At 33.6% G+C, this 21,966-nt stretch overlaps 1 protein-coding gene across 1 annotated transcript in view; it reads right to left on the bottom strand.

Moving 5' to 3' along the window:
* The window catches only part of LOC126695766 (pentatricopeptide repeat-containing protein At4g33170), an 18,038-nt gene extending 7,604 nt beyond the window's left edge, over nucleotides 1-10,434 (bottom strand). Inside the window, exons 1-6 of the mRNA XM_050392586.1 lie at nucleotides 10,037-10,434; nucleotides 8,415-9,280; nucleotides 7,100-7,550; nucleotides 6,925-6,995; nucleotides 5,987-6,111; nucleotides 5,170-5,470 (exon numbers count right to left, since the gene is read on the bottom strand). Coding sequence (XP_050248543.1) covers nucleotides 5,170-5,470; nucleotides 5,987-6,111; nucleotides 6,925-6,995; nucleotides 7,100-7,550; nucleotides 8,415-9,191 — 1,725 coding nt within the window. The 5' untranslated portion in view covers nucleotides 9,192-9,280; nucleotides 10,037-10,434. The remainder of the gene's footprint in view (nucleotides 1-5,169; nucleotides 5,471-5,986; nucleotides 6,112-6,924; nucleotides 6,996-7,099; nucleotides 7,551-8,414; nucleotides 9,281-10,036) is intronic.
* Nucleotides 10,435-21,966: the final 11,532 nt, after the last annotated feature.

Genomic DNA, 21,966 nt, shown 5'->3' with positions numbered 1-21,966 from the left:
TTTTTTTTTCAGTACCCAAACTCACCGAAGCTAAAAAAAAAAAGTCCAAAGGTGGTCAAAAGTTGCAGCTGTGGGTCCCTCCATGTGTGTTTATTTATGAAAATGCCATTGAGTTATGAGTTATAGAAACTGAAAACAGCCTTTGGTTGTTTTCAGTTTCCATAACTCATAACTCAAAAATCAGAGAATTGAGTGATGGAAACAGAGTTATCGTTTTGCCAAACAACCTTTTTGCTATGGGTCCCACCATTTTTGAGTTATGAGTTATGGAAACTGAGAATTGAGTTATCAAATTTGGTTGGCCAAACAGCCTCTAAGTAACAAGAGTTAGTACATTAGGAAATTTTAAGTGCTACAACCATATAAATTACTAGCCTCATCATGTCGCTTTGTCTGTGCAATGAGGTTCTTTTTTTTTTTTTTTGGGTCTAGTGTAATTTTCCATTCATCTCAATTTTTAGATTATGACACAACCCAAAAAAAAAAAAAAAAAAAAAAAGAGAGAAGTTCTTAAAGCTATCATTTAACGATGTCATCTCAAATTTCATTTTTCTTTTTCTTTTCTTTTTTCATTCTTCTTGTTATAGTTGTTAGTGCAAAATGAGCAAGATGTTTGAAACTCTTGGCCCTCTTGGCCTGGAATGGTATTTCAGCAAAATCATGAATTCAGCAAAAACTAATACACGAATTTAAAAAGCAAAAAAAAAAAAAAAAAAAAAAAAAGCAACAAAAAAATATACCTACCAAAAATCATTATGAACAAACTATGGAACCCTTATCTTCTTTGTGGGAGAGCAGTGAGCACCAATTTGCTGTGCACAAGTGAAATACTTTTCAAAATTGAATAGTATTAAAAGAAAAGAAGTAGATATATATATACACACACTAGACTCATCACATGCGCTTTGTGCGTGCAATAATACTTTTTTTTTTAATTTATTTTTTTGGTTTAGTGTTATTGTAAGGACTCAATTTGTAATGATCCCAAACTCGTATTGAGTTCGAACGCTAAAGGCCCAAACAATAAATTTGTAGAGCGTGGATATAAAAGAACTAGATTAACTTCAAAAGAAAAACGATTAAACTTAACGTTTCTAGATGGATTAATACAAATATTATGATCAATTTATCCTTGAAGCAAGTTAAGTTCTTTATTTCATAAGATTTTCTTCTAAGCATCACTTGTTTAGAAGTTCTGATCTTTTCTCTTAACACATTCTTCCATGTCATATACTGCCCTCTTGGTTTCATCTTCACCACACATGTGTAGGTTGGATTCGGAGGATCCCCTCCTGTCCTATCCAACACCTCCTGGAACTTCCAACTAGCAGCTGTAAGGCTGTTTCATCACTGTTCAGGCATCACCTCCACATTAATGCGGCCAGAGAGTTGGTTGAGAGGCAATCAATGCGGAGGCAGCAGTTGTTAAAGATATTTGTTTATCTTTTCTTTCTTACCCTTGGCCCCATGTCCCACCTTTAGTGGTAATGTAGTTTCGAAGTGTGTTTGTGACAATATGGTGTTCAAGTCGTCCTCGGACACATATTGCCGAGAAGGATTTTGTCCTCGGACGAATACTAGACTCATCTCATGTGATATCTACTCCTCTTTTCATTTGGTTTCCCTTATAACCTTATATGGGCCTTCTCGGATGGTTTAACGTCCTCGGATGGGCCACAGGCCCAGTTAACACGGTTTTAATAATTATTGATTAACCGGCCCCCACAGTTATAATGTTTAAAAGTGATATATAAATAATAGTGTGTATTTTTTTTTTAAAGAAAGATGTAAGGTATTGTGGAATAATGTTTATAAATGAGATAAAGATAGTGTCATAAGTTTTAGGCTAAATAGAGAAGATAAAGGAAAACGCCTAAAACTTTGGAACAGTAAATTACTCTTTTAACCAATTTTTTTTTTAAATTTAAAATTATTTAACTAAAAGATAAGGGTATTTTAGAGAGTTTAAGAATTTGTGTGAGGGTATTTTTGTACGCAAAATGTTGAAACCCAAACAGAAAATCCTATTATTAATAGTAGTAGTAGTACATATATATATATATATATACACACACATATTATTAATAAGAGGATTCCCCTGTTTTGTTTTCTATTTTTGGCATACCAAAATATTCTCATACAAATTCTGAAATAACATACCCTTTAATTTAATTATTTTTCCTACAAAAAAAGCAAAAAATGTTAAAACAGTAATACTATCTCACGTACAAAGGAAAAAAAAAAAAAACCATTATTCTCACCACCCATTTGTATTCAAATATCTTATTTTTATCTGTATTTGTTATCTATTTGAGTTCAAATACTGCAATTATCTTTATCAAACAAAAAAAAAAATACAAAATTACTTCTTCCCAAAAAAAAAAAAAAAAAACTCACTACATGTAAAAACTACTCATTCTTATCATGAATTTTTTTTTTTTAATTCTTTAAAACATTCCAAAATTTTTATTATCCAAATTTTATACAGTTATCACAAATCCTCATCCACACACTAACATATATCATCTATCTTTGTTCAAATCTCAATTTTTTTTACTTATCACAATTCTTATCCCAATCAATAAATTCAAATGTCCCATTGGTTTCACATTTTTACGGTTCTCTATCTCATTTTTAAACATTATTCCACATTACATTATCTCATTCTTTTAAAAAAAAAATACACAGTTATTTATATATTACTTTTAAGTATTATAACACTAAACCAAAAAACCAAATAAATAAAAAAGTGTATTATTGCACGTGCAAAGTGCGTTTGATGAGTCTAGTGTTTATATACACACACACAAGCCTCTGAACATGCGCATTATTTTTTTGGGTAAAGGTTAATAATTTGTATCTATTATAATTTAAAAATATATTTATTTATTTTTTATTTTTTGAACTCAATCGATATATTTTTTATTTTTCAAACAAATAAAAATGATAAACTTTAAAGATAAGTAGTAACTGTAATTTCTTTTTTGAACATAAATGGAAAAAAATCCTAAATTTTAGAAGTTCTCTTTTTGAATTCAAAATGAAATTTGTTATTTAACATTTATGAACCTATTTCTAAATGAAGTTATCTTTCATTAACAAGGGTATTTTTGAACCACATAAAAATTCAGCTGAAAGAGGGGAATCGTCTTTTATATAAATATATATATATATATATATATATATATTGGTGTAGTTCTTAAATTGTTGAAACTATTTTTATTTGATTTTCACTTAAAAAGTGGGGTGTTTCAATGAGGATATATGGTAGTGCCTAAAATTAAGGAATATAGATGAGAGGTTATAGTGATGGTTTTATAGTAGGATTTTTTTTTTTTTTTTTTTTTTCAAAATAAAGAAAAGGAGATTGGAGAAGATAAAACAAAAACAAAAAAAAAAAGGTGAGATTAGGAATTAAGAAAAATGGAAATTCAAAAAAATAAAAACACAAAAATACAACAACGTGAGATTAGGAACCTAATCAAGGAAGCCTGAAATTGAAAAAATAAAAGAAAATTTAAATAAAAGAAACTAGTGAGTCTAGAAGTGGAATGCCTTAACTTTGTCTTTTTGCTTAGTGTGATGCATAGTGGGATGTCCTTTTGTATAATGCATTTTAATACATTATTGTTTGCATTGGTGGAATGATGCACCATTTTGCATAGTGGTATGTACTTAATCGATTTGAAATGACTAACATCCTGAACTTTAAGGCATAACTTAGTATCTATAATACTGGAAATGCCTTGAATGCTATGCATTTTCTGGCTTTTTGCTTTTGCTTGGTGGGATGTATAGTATTATGTCTTTTTGTAGAATGCATTTTAATACACTATTGTTTGCATCGGTTGAATGACACACCATTTTGCATAGTTGCAGAAGATAACTTAATAGATTCTAGATGACTAGCCCCTGAACTTTTGGGTTAATTTTCTGCAGAAGTTACATTCATTCCTTCACAATACATAAATAATACTCATTAGATAGGAGTAACTCCTAAGTCCTAACGAATACAAATTTGAAACAATAACAACCTAATCTACTACCTAATTTATTATTCAAATTCAAACTTCATTAGCCGCTCCATAATTATCTTCCATGTGGCTTTGGGACATAGCGCAATTCCTAGAGAGTTATTGTAAACTCAAGTTTTGGAGAATAAACTTTGAATGTTGTAATCTTTGTTTTATTACAGTGGATTAATCAGTTTTGGCTTATGTAGTTATGATTTTACCCCTTACACTAGTGGTAACCCAATGGTTAGATCACAACATAGGATATGTTATGAATTCGAACCAATGACTATTGTCTGCTATGGCCTAAAACCACTAACCCCTGAGTTGAACCATAATTTGGACTAAAGATTAGACTGACTCAACTCACCTCAAAAACCCAGCTATGGTTCCGTGCTTATCCTCACGAGTCACGATTGATTGGTCCCTTACCTTTTTATTCGACCAAATAAAAAATTACACCTTGTAAACATTCTAATCTAGCTATATAGAGTCGCATTTTCCAACTAAATTCATTGTAACAACTTTTAGTACACCAAAAAACTTTTAGCTAGTCGAAAAACATATAAGAAATGCACGATGACTTGGGACTAATGTCCGAAAAACATAAAAAGAAACACACGAGGTCCAATGTCATTCTTCTCGTTTCATGTTTCAGAGTTTCTAGAAATCATGGATATAAATATGAGAAATCCATACCCAAACAAATTGCCCAAAAGTCATGTTCGTTGAATTGTGGTATCCATTTTCCGTGAATTTAACGTAATTGACAAAGTGAATTGTGATGTGATTAAATTGAATTCTATCAGTTACAACTGGGAATTTATAAAAAGGAATTTTGCAAAATACAATTTAAGGTACAACAAAGAAAAAAATGTTGCAACAGCCTACCAACATGGGATGCCGCTGCCACCAGTTAAACCTAAATGATACACATCTGCTCATTTTTCATTTTCCTTTCCCTCTAACTCCTCAGTCTTTTTCTTCATTTTTCCTTTTTTTGTTTTTTTGTTTTTTTCCCCTTTTAGAAACTTGATCTACTCTTTCTTCATTTGCTCCCATATACAGATACAAGAATGACTATGATGACTATGACTTGATGGGTTTTGCTGTGTCAAAAAAGCCCTATACCTCAATTGTCATCTCCCCGCGATCAATATATCACAATTCGAAGCAGCCCTGGCTGTGGCTCGGTGTATTCAAGGCCCTCTTCTTCAAGCAAATAACGTTGCACAGCAACAGGAAGCCTAGCTGGAGTGCGGGCACCCCTGGTGTGGTGACCTGTTCCAACACATATGTAAACCTGCAGGCGCTGCTCAGCTGCTCTGGCAGTGCCCCTCAACACACTCAACTCGTGCTTCAGAACATGAATGGCTTCACTAACATGCAGCCCATGCAAGTCTATCATCCGCTCTTGTCCTCTTCCATTGCCCTGCATCTCTGGAGGAACTGGGTTCCTAGAAAAATAGTTCAAATCACAGATAAATAGCTGAACAAAACCAATATAAAAACCCTGATACCAGAGGTTATTGTGGTGAATCAGAAAGTTGTCAAACTTGGCAGTCTGTTATTGAAATCAGGCTCTGAATAACATAGGACATTGCCATTATTGTTGTGCCATGAAGTTGCAGACTAGCAGCAATTGAACTACTATTTTTGTTCTGGATCCAGCAGCAATGCTCCAATCAACATCAAATGAGCAAACACAGTAGTTGATACACTTATAGAGAAGTATCCCCAACATGAGAGAGAGAGAGAGAGAGAGGGAAAAAGAAAAATTCAAACTATTGGATTTGCAATATTATCATTCATGAGAGGTAACTTGGAGATGTCAATCGACCAGCAGCCATGCATCTAATCAACCCCTTTAAAGATAAACAAGTGTATGAAAGGAAAGAAAGCAAACATTATCCAATAATCGTAATCATGTTCAGTCATGGCCGAGATTAAAGCAAGAGCAGAAGGTAACTAACCTCTGACGATAAATAGATTCTTGAGCTTTCCCATGAGCTGCCTTCATATGCATGTTGTGCACCTGCCCTTTAGCACTCAATTCCTTTGCTAGAGCCTTATTACCAATAAGGAACGCTTGCCGTGCCTGTTGTTGAATAATACATCATCAAGTGAAGAAACATGGTGTAGCAGATAGATGTGGGATCAATGGCACACAATGCAGAAATCAATCATAAGGATTCAAGAACAAAAGCATAATTGGGCCACAAATCAGCCTGCACGCTAGAGATAAATTGTCAAAACCTAATGACTTAATAGGCTATGTTCACTGCAGTGGCACATTAACATCATATTAGGAAGACGTCTATATCAATCTATTGGACAAATACATGTTCACAGATCTCTAGTCAATGGTGCATGCTTGGCTCATGCCACCACATGTCTGGTTCTTGACTATGTTTATATGTTAAAAGGTCATATCCAGTGCACAAAGCCCCCACTTATGTTGGGGGGGGGGGGGGGGGGGGGGGGGGTGTTGAGAGGCTGATGGTAAATTGAACCCGTGACTGTGAAAAGCAATTGTCACCACACCAAAGCCTGACCTCTCGGGTGTTTATATATTATTTTTACTTTTTTATGTTCATCTTTGTTTATCAACTGACCATTGAGGTGGCCAGAAATACACAAGTTACACTTTAATCACATTGAGAGGAGGCAAGAAGGGGAAAGAAGAGAGGGAGTGAAGTGATAAAGGAAGCTGCGTGCAGGTCATGTTTCTTCTCATGAATCGAACCCACTTAAGTGAATCAAAATTAGAAATAATACCTCACTCCACAGGCTGCCAAAATTTATTCTTACATGCCGGAGTTTTCTACTAAAAATTTCAGGTAGGAGTTTAGAGAGAGAGCAATTGTTTTTTCTACATAAAATGATAGTTTGAAAAATTTTCAAGGCATACCTGATCAAAGTATGCATTGCGCAGGCGTGCATGGTCACGAGCTTCCTCTCGCAGCTCAGAATACATATTTGCTGTCATCTCAACAAACATTAAAGCCATTATTGATGCAGAATGCATTTAGCCTAAAATTGAAGGCATATAAAGACAAGTCATTTTGTTGACAAAAGAATATTACCAACAGCATCTCCAGTTTCAAGCCAGACAGGAGCCGCTCGAGCAGAACCACGATCTTGCAGCCTGTCACCATAGATGCCTCTCCCTTGTCCACTACTGTAAGCACTAGCCAAAACATGGGAACTTCTACTTGAGCCAATAGTGGCATCAGCAGAACCATTTCTTTCATACTTCCATATACCAGAATCCTGAGATGCCAATTTCCTGACAGCTGAAGCAAAATCTATAGCACCCCTAGATGGAATGGAAGATCCAGATTTGAACATAAGCATGTTGTCCTTGTCAGAAGATCGAAAAGGATTGCCATTTTGTTGGAGATCATCTCCAGCATATTTTGGAGGACCATTCTGACTATCGGGAACAGTAAGGGCAGGGAAGTCCATTGAACTAAGATTGGGGGTTGATAAGGTCTTTGAGTTCATACTCTGATTGAAACCACCATCAACTTGAAGCTACAAATAAAATAAAAATCTACCATAAAATAACCTAAATACAAAAATATATTGCAGATATTGAATATGATAAAACTAACAATAAATTCTGCATAACAAGTCATGAAAAAAAAAACACACACACAACCATGTTACTTCAGCATATTTGAAAAATCAAAGGAACCCTTCAAAATAAAATACCATTGCCCTATCCAAACCATGAAGCTTACAGCAAAAGATGAAACATTAGTAGAACTAAGAACAGATAAATGAAAAACGGTGCTATACTGTAAGAAGAGGATGACCCACAGAGAATCAATAACTCCCCCCCTGTACCAGGCCAATGGCTAAGGCACTGGAGGCCATACATGACTATGGTTGCATTGAGTCACCTCAAAACTCTATGGGGAGCCAGCTCTTCCCTGCCAAAAGAAGGCATCAGAGGTATTGCTCTCCGTGGTTAGCATCTTACCCGTTAGAATTATTTATTGCATCACAGAAAATTTATGAGATGAGTCATAATGCCTTATTTTGGAGACATTTATAGCAATAAAATAATATCAGCAAGAGAAGGGGAAGATGTACAAGCATAAAGATTAAAATAATAATTTGAAAAAAAAATTGTGCTGATCAAAAAGATTCTTGAGGATCCCAACGTTGAACTTCAACTACTTTACACAGTTCTGCCCATCTCAATTAAGACGTAAAAAAAATACAGAAATATGGAAGTATTTAAAGTAAAGGAAAAAAAAATACACCATAGCAAATTAAATCTATGGAATGCAAATTCAGAAATTGTGATTCACTACATCCTCACTCAACATGAGAAAATTGAAGACATCTCAGTTTTCAGAAGATTATTTGTTTGTAAACAATTGAGCATACCTCTAACTGGGTGAGCATCTCAATTGTCAGGTTTATATCGCCCCCGCTGGCAAAGTATACTTCTGCAAGGCTTTCAGCAGCAAAACCTGGGAAATGAGATACCAATAACTCAATGGGGTTCATTTCATTATCCTCCACAATTGCTTGCTCACCCAACATATCGTTCACAAACCCATGTCTAGAATTGCTATCATAAGGAGGCCCCTCCCTGAACTGATGACTATTCATAGTTTGACTATCCCATGGCTTAGGTGACATGTGAAGAAAACTAGGCGACGATAAATCTTCACCATAGGATGAAGCAGGAAATCTCAACTTTCCAGCATAGCTATTACCATTAATATTGTGTGGAGATAATTCTTGCTGCTCATTTAACAAGTATCCACTGCCTGGAGAAGCAGGAAACTTTGAAGCTTCACTAACATCATGCAAGGACAAACCCGCCAAAGAGAGGTTCCCAATACCTTGAGATTCATCTTCTCCCATGACCTTAAAGTCAGGGGTAATATCATCGGGGAGCTGGCGACGCCAGTATTGATGGGCCTCTTCATCAGAAATATTCGAAACAGATGACTCTGATCTATCTAGCACTGCTTTTCCTAAAGTCCCAGAATTAGCAAGCCTTGCTGCCGCATCTGCGGTGCTGGTGCTTCCAGATGATGATGATCTAAGGAAAAAGGGAACAAACTCTGCTGCATTTGGATTCAAGGATGTTGCCTTGCTTAGGTTGCTCAGCTTCGTGGTGTTAGCTTGGGTTCCTTTCTTGGATAAGCTCATTATTTAGTTAAATGAAAATGAATAAAACACTATAATATACATGCATAGAAGAAATAAAAACTCAACTTTCAGCAAGCTTCAGCCAAACCCTGCCAAAAAAAAATCCCATTCAAGTATACAAATTAGTTAAATTGACCACAAAATTTCAATTTCAACACACACCCACATGAATAAAATCCAGTGTTTGCAACAAATAAGCTCAAATACAATATCTCATACACCACAGACTACTAATCTAGATAGCAATCAGTATCAAAACTCTTTCTACGACCATTTCAAACAAATAATAATAACAATTTTCCAATTAAACAATACATATAAAGTAACAAACAGAAAACCCATCTGAAATGGGCAGATAAAAAAGCAGGCACTATATGTATCTGTGACTCAAAAATGATATGACCCAGTTAAATTTAGCCAAAGCTAACCAATTTCACTTAACAACTTTGGAAGTAATGAAAGTACTTTAGGATTAAAATTGCACAAAGAATTGCTTAAGACCCCATCATTTCTGACTTCATAAGCAAAGATAACACATAAATCCTCACACAATTATTATTAATAAGGTTGATTAAATTAAACCCTAACCAAAACATTAAAAAAAAAAGGTCAAATCTTTACCACCAAATCTAATAAACTAACAACTAAATTTAAAAATGAAAAACAAAAACAAAAACAGAAAAATCAAAACTTTGACATCATGCTAATAGATTTTAAGAGATCTCAATCAATTCAACCACCATAAAATTGAATAAAAAAACAATCTTTTCAAAAACAAAACTGGAACACCAAAATTTATGAAGGTATTTGAAAGATCTGATGAGTACGGAAAAAAAAGCTTATACCTTTACGAATCAAATCAAAGGGATCCATCAGCAAAGACAGGAAGAGGAAGAGAATAGTTTAGAATAGAAGGAAGAAGAAGAAGAAGAAGATAGGGATTTTTCTAGGGTTTCGAGCTAGAGCAAGTTCTGTTCCAGTATTAAAAATCTCTCTCTCTCTCTCTCTCTCTCACACACAGCTTTTTTACCCAAAAGGGTTCTCTCTCTCTCTCTTTGTGTGCGTGTATGTGATTTTTTGTCTGAATGAAATGAAACCCTTAACCTGTTTTAGCTAATCCCAGCACCACCACCACAGAAAATTATAAAATACAAGACACCCTACCCTCACTCGATTTGACCTCTCTCTATCTCTCTCTTCTCTCTTTCTCTCTCTAGAGTATTGAATTTGAGACCCCCCAACTTACCTAAAAAAAAAAAAAGTATTGACCCCCTAATTGTGCAGATCGACTAATAAATAAATTAAAATTAAAATAAAAACTTGTCACACGCATATTAGTTGCCATTTACAAATTTTATAATATATATATGATTTTTTTTAAAATATTATATATAATGAAGACTAGGCGCATTCACTAGGGATAAGACATCTCAATATTTTTTTTTTTTTTTTTTTTGAGAAGATAAGACATCTCAATATGAATCAATAAATATGATATGGATAGAAGAAGTTGAAAAAAGCACTGTTTGGTTAAAAAAGCTTCTTTTTTTTTTTTTCATTTTTAGTTTAAAGTGGGTCCCACCACTAAAACTAGTTTAGTATCAGTATTTGTATTCCGTTTTTATTTTCAGTATTCTAAAAAGTTAGATTTGAATGAAAAAAATAAATACAATTTTTTAGTGTTTTTGTTTTCTATAAATATGAATATAGTCGTATATTCGTAATTATCATAAAAACACAAAGTTACTATTTTTTAATGATGTGATGTATGTGAGTGAGAAAAGTTACTTTTTTTAATAGAAAATAATGACCAAACCCGGATATGATGTATTCTATACCCAAATTATGTATTTAAAACAACTTACCAAACATTACCAAATGTGAAAATATGTGTTTTTTTTTTTATATATTCAAATTTAGAATTTGAATATAAAATAAAATAAAAAATGAAAAATAAATACATCACTTTTTAAAACCAAACAGACCCTAGGATTTTCAAGTTTAAGTTATCTCTTTTAAGTCCATCGTATTTACTACTTAGACGTATATAATGATATAAGTGTGCTTCTTTCTTTAAGAAAAAGAAGATATTATTAAAAAAAAATCAATTACTAAAATATCAAAGGAAGTAACTATGAAAATGTGCTTTACTATTAAATAAATATTTGCAATTAGATTAAACGGAATACATAATAAATGGTTGTTCAATTTCACTAATATAATTTTTTTTTTTTTGTGCATAATATTCAGTTATATAATTTGTTTTAAAAAAGGTAAAGAAAAGAAAAGAAATAAACAAAAATATATTCGTAGAAGAAATTTAAGTTAAAACCTAATGGGAGGGTAGCTCAGCACTCGACACTCATCAGAAGCCTGGGATTGTGGTGGGATTGCAGACCACGGTTGGGCTTGTGTCATAGGACAACTCGATTTGTGGCCTACCGTTGATGTTGATGTGGGTGTGTTGGAATACTGCATCCCATAGCCCAAAAACCACCACCGTCAACAACGATCCCTAACAACAGCCCAAAGACACAAAAATCCTCTCTTAAGTGGGATTGAATCAGATGGGACGATAATGAGATGGAACAAAAGAGACTTAGGCCTGGACTTGTTTGCTTGTTTTGCTGACTGAGCTTTTTAAGTGAGCCTTTGCAAGAATTTAGTCCTCAATAACACTCTACACATGTATTGCTGAAGTTCACTGACTAAGTATAATACCACTTACATATTAACAAAAATGAAAGCCTAAACAAGCAGGATAAATAAATAAATAAATGGAACAAAAGATTTTTTCAGATTTCTTTGTCCTGTCATTTTATATTCAAAACACTCACACAAATATATAATCTATGTTATCTCACATTGCATGAATTTACAATTAAATTCTCTAATACACACAATACAATTGCACTAATTGAACTTCGAACCATATGAAAGAAACAATTGCACTAATTGAACTTCGAACCATATGAAAGAAGTCAGAGTTGCCATAGGCAAAATAAAAGCTGAGAAAAAAAGCTCAATATCAAATGTACGAATATGTGCATTGTATGTTAAGTATCCGTTTGGCATGATTAATCATTTTTTGGTACTATTTATGAGTCTTACTGTACTATTTCAACTAACTTTTACCTTTATCTACAGTACTCTCAGCAAAAGATTTTCAGTTTCAGTAAAATAAGTGGATCCCAAACAGACTCTAGGTGGCTATGAAAATTAGTAGGTAACTTTTCTCATTATTTAGTATAATAAATTCTTTGTAGAAAAAGGATGTCGCCTCCCTCGTTTGTCCAAGACCACACAATTACTTAAACAAGCTAACTTGCCATATTCTTTCATTCTCTAGTCATATCCCTAAGAACTTCTAATTTTTCAAAATTCTTCACCAATCTATAAAATATTTATTTTGGTAAATTTTCTTATAGTTTATTTTCTTACCGTTTATTTTCTTACAATCATTTATAATAATAAAATATTTTCTTATAATAATTTTGTTAAGAATTATTAGTTTCTTCCAACATCCGAATGATGGTCCTCACTAAACACTCATTTGCAAAGCTATCAACTTGATATTTGTGTGTTTTTAACAATGACCTCAATTGAATTGGTTTATTTGTACACATACCACGATGATGTTCATGCCAAAATCATGAAATATTAACAATGTTATTGGCATGTTAAATTCTTTTTATGCAAAATATTGCCACATTTCTTTGAATATTTTTCACATGTAGAGTATTTTTAATTTAAAATACAAAATTTAACAACTTGTAAATTCTAAATTGAATCGTTTCAAAACCTACTCAATTTCGCGGTTTGCAATAATAAGATTCAAATTTTGTTGTGAGTTATTAATTGTTGATTTAAGGTCCATGTCAGAACTCCTTACGTGCATTGTAATCTAAGTTTTAATCAACTACATAGTTAAATGTAGCGAGTTGTGAGTGGTAAAGTAAATATTGGACAAACAACCGAGTTTTGTTAAATTGGTATAATGTTGAAGAAGGCCAACTATATAAATATGGGTCATAAATTTTGGTCAATTGATAAAAAGGCCCAAATTGCTTTTCATATATAGTAGGTCACATTGATTTTGGGTTTTGTTTCAATGGTACAACAGTATCAAAAGAATGGTATTGTTGCCAATTACATTTGGATTGGCTTTGATCTCAATGAATCAAAACTTTCCATTTCTTAGGTGTTTGTTAGTTAGGAGTACTTATAATTAAATACCGTTATTGTATAAATGGATCTCGTTATGAAAGACGGATTACTGAATAATTCATGGGTAGAGCAAAAAAGTGTGAACTATACAAGTTAACAATAGTATTGATTAAATGAAAGAAACTTTTCCAATTGCAAAGAATTTTTAGGCCGGGTTTTAAAAAAACAAAGAAGCTTTTTAATAGAATGGCACCATTTTGTTCAATGAAAGTCAATCACAAGTCACAACTCAACAGAGAGAGAGAGAGAGAGAGAACAACGGAGACAAAAGGGTTTGAGGGACTGACAGAAAGAGAGAGATGAGAGGTGACGGCTCTGCATTTGAGCTATGTGAAAATGAGAGAGGAAGAAGTCAAAAATTAGTGCCAAGCCTTAGTTATGTCATCCATGGGTTGTTGGATCTTGTGGGATCTGCTGGACAATATTTTGTGGCCACTTAGTAGCTATATCAACCGTGCTTCTTAATTATGGCCCTAAGAGTCGGAGCATAATGAGGACTCGCATCATATGGACCAACTTGTTTAAGAGCGCTATCTACCAAGCTTGTTGCATCAGAGCTAATGTTAAAAGCGTGTTTACTGTCAATAATGTAGGTGCCAAATTGGCTTTAACATGACAGAAATGCAGGAATACAAAATAAAAATATTTCAAACTTCATTATCTTTGTGTTTAATCACTGATGTAAATGGCATGTCAGAGCGGGCGTACCAGTTAGATGCAAGAGCAGACATCAAGGTATGCTGTTTTGCGGCTCGTTTCCTTAATGGCTTTAACTAGAATCCATATATAGAGATTCAAATCATGTTAACAGGAAATGGAATACACTGAAATGAATATCCATTACTCTTTCCATTGTTCCAATTATTTTTTATAATTCAATTATTACAAAAAATGAGGGAGGGGGATTCAAACCCTGATTCTCTTTAGTAAGGAGGCAAAGGAAGGCCACTAAATTAAAAGGATTTTGGCTTCGATTATTAATGGTTTAGGATCATGCTTAGTAGTTAGTACCCTTGTTTTGTAATTTGAATGTGGCCTCTTTCCTTTTGATCATACATACATACGAGTGCCACATACACATTCAAATGTGCTTTGACAATGTTAGGAACCCTGTGAAATTAATGTATATATTTTCAATAATGAAAAATTTTATACTTCCCTATTCTCAGAATTTCTCTGCTGTTGATTTCTTTCATTCACAGGCTCTAAACAGGTGGAGATGCTATCCAGTGGGCTATAACTTGCTTGAAAAAAATTTCATGATTAGGTTTCTTTTTAAACTTCTAGCACATGATTGTGGAATTTTCAGATATATACCTGGTGTAACTTCACAAAAGTTACACCTTTTATGGATTATTGATTACTATTAGATCTAAGAGTCAAAAAATACTCATGGTAATGTCATTATTGCTCTACTCTTCTTAATAAGGAAAAAAAAAAAAACAACAACAACAACATTAATTTTCATGAAAAAAAAAATTTTCAACATTAATGAAAAATTTTATTCTTCCTATTCTCAGAATTTCTCTGCCGTTGATTTCTTTCATCCACAGGCTCTAAACAGGTGGAGATGCTATCCAGTGGGCTAGAACTTGCTTGAAAAAAAATTCATGATTAGGTTTCTTTTTAAACTTCTAGCACACTTTTTATAAACCATTGATTACTATTAGACCTAAGAGTCAAAAAGCACTCTTGGTAATGTCATTATTGTTCTCTAGAAATTAGCCAATTAAGCGTTAACTCTTCTTAATAAAGGCAAAATAAAAAAAAAAACAACATTAATTTTCACTCTTCTCCTCATCATCTCTTCTTCCTATCTTCCTCTCACACCACCTTCTTGTTCTCGTGCAAAAAAAAATCATAAGGGAGCAAGATAGATGTTGGTTGTATATTTAGCTACTTAGGTTTGCCGTGACTTTCTTTGTAGAGGTTAGCAATTAAATTGTTATTTTGGGGTGTGTTGAGCCTTGGAGAAGACTGTGGGGCCATATCATGGAGGACACTAACCATGGTGGTCCCTGGAATGTTGCTGTTGAGTGTTGATTATCCAAAGACAAATAATGCCACAAAAGTCAGCTTATTTTGCCATAAGCCATGATGCTTTGGATATATTGATGGAAGAGAGCCCATATTTTTTAAGATCTTTCAAAAGACCATGGTGGGAGATGATGACATGGCTGAAACATAATGTTGTTAGAGCACTCTTTTTTTTTAATTGTCTTTGACTCTTTGACCGTATTTTTAATCCTTAGAAATACTCATCCTCAACAATCATTCTCTAAAACAATAGTGACTTTGGCCATGTATTTCTAAAATTTTCTAGTTCTTCAAGACAGTACCGTAAAGAAATCAAAGATGGAGGCTAGAAAATACATACTGCAAAAAGAAAGATGTGAGAGAGGATAAGAGTGAACGTTAATGCTGTGTTTTTTTTTTTTTTTTTTCCTTTCTTAAGAAGAATTAATGCTTAATTGGCTAATTTTTAGAGAGCAATAATGTCATTACTATGAGTGTTTTTTGACCTTTAGATTTAATAGTAATCAATGGTCCAAAAAATGTGTTACTTTTGTGAAGTTACACCAGGTGTGAAGAAATAACCGTTACATTGAGTAATTATCTCTCATTGTAAATTAGCATTGATGAGCCCTCTTTTTAATTTTATTTTTATTTTTTAAAATCTGAATTTGTGAGTATAACTTCCTTTTTGCACTTGTAATATATATATATAAATATATATATATATATATATGTATGTATGTATGTATGTATGTATGGGAGGATATGAGCATAACTTTATAGGGGGAAAGAGTTCGAGCTGTGGCAGGGGCGGCGCCAAGTACTAATAAGGGTGGCCACAAGACCACCCTGATTTTTTTTTTTTTTTTAATATACCTTAAAAAATTTTGAGTTTTAAATTAATATGGGTCTTTTGACCACCCAAAAAAAAAAAAACTTGACCACCCTAAAAAAAAAAAACTTAAACACCCTTAATAAAAATTGAGCCCATTAAAAATAAAATTCAACCTCTCCAAAATTTTGGTCCGTTGAATGTTGAACAAAAAAATTGCAAGAAATGCAATGTTCACAATATTTTCACAATAATTTTTGTAACAAATCCTAAATAGCAAATTGTTACTGGTAAACAAAAAAAATAATTTCAATAGTAAGTTCAAATTAGAACCAGTAAAAACTTGCCACCTAAACTTTGTTGTGAAAGTGTTGCAAAAATATTTTGAACATAGCACTTCTCAAAAATTCTCCAAACAAACAAATTAGCCTAAAAGCCCAAATCAAACGTTTAATTGTGATTTTTTTAAATTATGTTTTCAAATGGCATATTTTAACATCACTATTTTTTTATATATAAAAAATGCACACTTTTTAAATAGCTAGTGTAGGGACACGATTCTCAAACGGCCCAACAATGACGTTGGGCTCGCACGTGGAGGATCCCTCACAATAAGATTTGTAGAGAGTGGGCTTGAAAGGCTAGCGTTTGGTCACAGGGCGTTGGTCCAAACCGAACTTTAGGGAAACTCAGATAAGAAAAGGCTTCAGCCTGGATATCCAAGCTCTACAGCTTTGTAACTTGAGGGATAGGACTCCTCGGATCATGTCCGAGGAGCACTAATGTCTTTCTCCGGTTACCCGGCGGTGGGTTTTTTGTGGTAGTGTACATATATAATCCGGGCATTCTCATCCCTTGAGTTTTTCCCCCAGGAAGTGAGATGGGATCCCCCACTTCGTTACCTTATGTTTCCTTTTATATTATCCTGCGTTTGCTGTCCTTCGTCCACGTGTAGGGTTAACTTTTCCAGGACTGACATTTGTCCCGTCAGTCTAATCCCAGAATTGGTGGGGATGGTAGATAAAGCCTAAGAATCCGGTTCTGTTAGGTGTATAGTCTTATCTGGGAAGGGTAATAAGGGTAACTTTCCCAAGATATTTTAGATCTTCTTACGGATTTGTTCTTATAGCTCTCTTTTACCCCTTTTGTCAAGGGAGCTTTAGGCTTGCTGAGGACTAAACCGTCCTCGGCTGCATATCTGGGCCATCCTCGGCCTTATACTTTTAAGCTTGGGCCATAACTTTTTTCAGCTTGGGCCTGCGGGCTCCCCATGAGCAAGTGGGCCTGGCCCATAAACTATTGGGCCCCACAGCTAGTTTGTTAGCGCTTACTTTAGTCTTTAGCAGAATTTGTTGGATTTATGTGATATATATTTTTCAAAAAGATAATGCATTTTGTTTATATTAGTACTTATTTAGGCAATATGTTAGTAATTGAATAAGAAAACAGTTGTTTCTCAAAAAAAAAAGAATAGGAAAACGATAGCTTAATAATTGTTTGGTTGTGTTCATTGAAAAATATGTAGCTGATAACATTGATGGTGAAATTATCATATCACACAATAATTTCAAAATATGAAAACTTATAAAAGGAAATTTTAAAACTTTATGTATTTACGTATGTTTTTATTTTGTGATGTTAATATATTCAAGTTTTATTATTATTAAATTTTTTTAATTTAATTTTTTAATAACCACTTTGAAAAGAATTTCTAGAGCTGCCACTGAGTTACAGGATTAGCAACATGTTATAATTAACTAATTATCTCTAAAAAAAAAACTTACAAACTATTTTTTCCAAAAAAGATTTACATATATTTTTGTCAACTTTAGGAATCATAGTAATAATATAATAATTGGTTTGGATGAGTGGTCCCAACTACTAATTAATTAAAGACTTAATAAGATATTAATTTATTTTTTAGGCCTATACAAAGCTTATTACCAAGTCCAAAAACGAGTCTAAGCTTGACTTATATTTTATCAAGCCCTATTGTTTACGAGTAAGCTCATGAACAACTTTTTTTTTTTTTTTTTTTTTTTTTTTTGTGTGTGTGGCTTAGATTCAGCTTATTAAACAAGCCGAAAACTAAGGTTCAAGTTTGACTAGTTTATAAACAAACAAGCTTGAACAAGTCTTTTATTGAGTCAAACATAAGCTATTATAAATGATTTAGTTCATTTATAACCCTATTTAAAATTTTAATTTAATATAGAATTATAAAAATTAAAATATATTGAATGGGAATGGGTGAGTTACCTAATTGCATGATGAGATGAAAGGAAAAACCCACCCCATTACCATCCCTAATCAATGTGTGGTTAGCCCTTGTAGATCAAAGAAGTTCAATGAGAGCCCTTAAATCAATAGGTAAAAGGGCTAAGATAGAACCATATTAAGGTATTAAGGAGCCCCATTGCTATTCCTATTATTAGACTTGTACTACTAACTCATAGTCTCATACTATTAAAGTGGATCGTTTTCACCCTATGTCCCCCTCGAAGGGATTGAGAGCAATTGAGCCCCCTAATTTTCTAGTTGTTCTGTTAAAGAGTGGGTGCTCCTAACTCTTGACTAGCTTGCTTTCCTTAACTTCATTGCTTTCCCTTGCGCTACCTCTTGATAGACTGTTTTTTAGACTTTCATATCACTCTCAACCAATTGAGCAGGGACAGAGCCAGGATTTTGAGTTAAGGGGGGCGACTCTGACCTTTAGCTCGATGGCTTCTTAGCTGCTAAGGTTTTTTTTTTTTTTTTTTTGAGTTTTTGATCTGTGCATCTACTGGTTAAAGACAAAATTATTCTGTTTAAATTTTTTTGAAGGACCAATTGTTTGTTTGAGTAAAATTGGTTAATTGAACTTACTTTTTTTTAGCTTTGCTATTGGTGATTTTTGTTGTTGCACAAATGTTTTTGGACTAGTATATGTTGTTTTAGATTTTAGATCTATAAATTTTTTAATGGCCTTTAACATGAGGAAAAGGCTAGAGGTATATTGTTGATATAGTAAGTGATTATTGGTAAGTAAAAAAATGATATAAGTGATAGGCTCAAATGCAAATCAATAAAAATTTGTACCTCAAATGTTCGTAAAAATATTGTAGATACGTTTGTAATTATAATGTTACTCTAAAAAGAATCAATGAATATTATTAAGGAGGAAAAATGTAATTTTATATAATAAAACTAGTTATAGGCCTGTGCGTTGCACGGTTTAATGAAAAAACTTATAAAATAAATGTATAAATAATTATATATTTTAATAGACTCAATAAAGATAAAAGAAAAAAATTATCAAGTGTAAATAATTATCTCACTAAAATAAGGGCTAAGATTTCTTTCTAAAACTAAATTAAATTGATAATTCCAAATTGAATTTTAAATTGATAATTATTTAAAAAAAAAAACGTACTAAACAATTGATAAACCTAAAATTAATATAATCTTGATAATATTATAAATTTAAATTGAAGTTGATAATTAAAGAATACACATGTAGAACATCTTGATAATTTGATGTAACATAAAAATCAAATAAGAAAATTGTTAAAATTAATCTATTAATTCTAACCATATTTAATCATTAATTCTAAGACTCTTACCCTAAGCATATACATTAGATCAAATATGAGAAAATTAGTTTAAACAAAAGGCAACCAATACACAAAACCTAATCAATTTAATAAAAACAAAATACAAAAACAAAGAAGGAGCCTTTAAAAACTTGACAATGTTTTCGAATGTTTTGAATTCGTTAATTAAAATCACATGAAGACAAAAAAAACCAATAATAACACTAAAGAAAATAAATAAAATGAAAATAATAATAATAAAAGAAGAAAGAATGCATACCTGCATTGTCATAAGATTTAGACATTCACATATTTAAATAAGCTTCACTCCAAAAAAGGATAATGTGGGGGTCATTTAATTAGGAGGTACTGTTAAGGCTGTACGAATTGGGCCTATGGCCCAATCCGAGGACATTGGACCATCTGAGGATGTTTAGATAAAATTATAAGGGGAACGGAATAAAGAGAAGAGTAGAGATAATAAGAGATAAGTCCAACAAATGTCCGAAGAGAAAAGTCATATCGGTATCTAGTATCCGAGGTCAGTAAGAGTGTCATATCATCATGGACCTTCTTCAAAGTTACATCACAACTAAGGGTTAGACATTGGACAAGGGGTAGGTAAAGAAAAGGGCAAACAAATATCTTCAAAGGCTGCTACCTCTGCATTAAATGCTTCTCAACCAACTTTTTGGCCGCATTAATGTGGAAGTGATGCCTGAACAGTGATCGAGCAGCCTTACAGTTACTGGTTGATGGTTCTAGGAGTTGCTGGATGGGATAGGAAGGAGTTTCCCGAATCTAACCTACACATGTGTGGTAGAGATGATACCAAGATTGTAGTATATAACATGGGAAGATGTATTAAAAAAGGGGGATCGGAAAAAATCAAGTAATTTGAGAAGAAGACTGCGAACTCTTGTACAATCTTATTGTTCAACAAGATAATATAATATAAACACCTCGAGTTACTTCGAGGACAGATTTTCTCATCCCACTTGTGTTTAACAGTCTTAAATTATCAAATTTAATCGTTTTTCTTCTGGAATAGATCTAGTTCTTTCATCCACGCTCTACAAATTTATTGTTTGGGGTGCTTGGGCTAGAACCCAATCCTATTTTGGGTCCAGTCTAATTTCAGTCCTTACAATTGGCGTCGTCTGTGGGGAGAGCTTGATCTAGTTTAAAGGAGATTCGGTTACAACGTTCACAATGGAGGAGGCAGGTCCACACCAGGCAGCAGCAAAACCACACCAGGTACATGTTGATCTACATCAAGCAGAGTCGAGGGGTTCCCAGCATGGCAATCAGCGCAGGAGCCTCGAATGGAAAGAGGGTCGTGAGGGAAGTGTGCACACAATTCATACCAGTAAAAGTCAATCTCGAGGGAAGAGTCATGTTTCCCACGCAAAGAATGACAGAGACATGCAATGTGAAATCAACGAGTTGAAGAGGGAGTTGCGTCATGCTCGGCGAATACGTTCACTGCCCAACTTCGAACCGTCCTTTGAGGAGACGGATGGTGCTAGTTATAGACAGAGATCCAGAAATCTGCCCAGCGAGACTTTTTCCTATGAAGAGGAGCACCACCATAAACGTAGGTACAAAAGCCCGCCTTGCAAAGGCTTGGAGAACGATGCCATTAACAAGGCACTGAGTCAAGTTTCTAAATCACCCTTCACACGAAGCATAGAAGATGTGAGCCTTCCTCGGTGATTTCATTAACTCACATTCACCATTTATAATGGTCGGACAGACCCAGTAGAACACGTTAGTCATTTCAGTCAAAGGATGGCTATTCACTCTAAAGATGAGGCCTTGATGTGTAAGATCTTTCCATCTAGCTTGGGCCCGGTGGCGATGAGGTGGTTCAACGGTTTAAGGGCGAATTCTATCGACTCCTTCAAGAAACTCACCCGGCTTTTGGTGCTTGCTTTATTACTTGCAGCAGGGTTCCTCGGCCTTTGGGATCCTTATTGTCTATGTCCATGCGGGAGGGTGAGACTCTCAAGGCTTATTCGGATAGAAACTAAGAGATGTTTAATGAAATAGAATGAGAGTACGATGATGTGGCCATTAGCACTTTCAAGGCTGGTCTTCCAGCAGAGTATGATTTGAGGAAATCTCT

Source organism: Quercus robur, chromosome 2 (genome assembly GCF_932294415.1).
Source record: "Quercus robur chromosome 2, dhQueRobu3.1, whole genome shotgun sequence".
NCBI classification, from domain to species: Eukaryota; Viridiplantae; Streptophyta; class Magnoliopsida; order Fagales; family Fagaceae; genus Quercus; species Quercus robur.
This window is presented reverse-complemented; position numbering and strand designations above follow the sequence as displayed.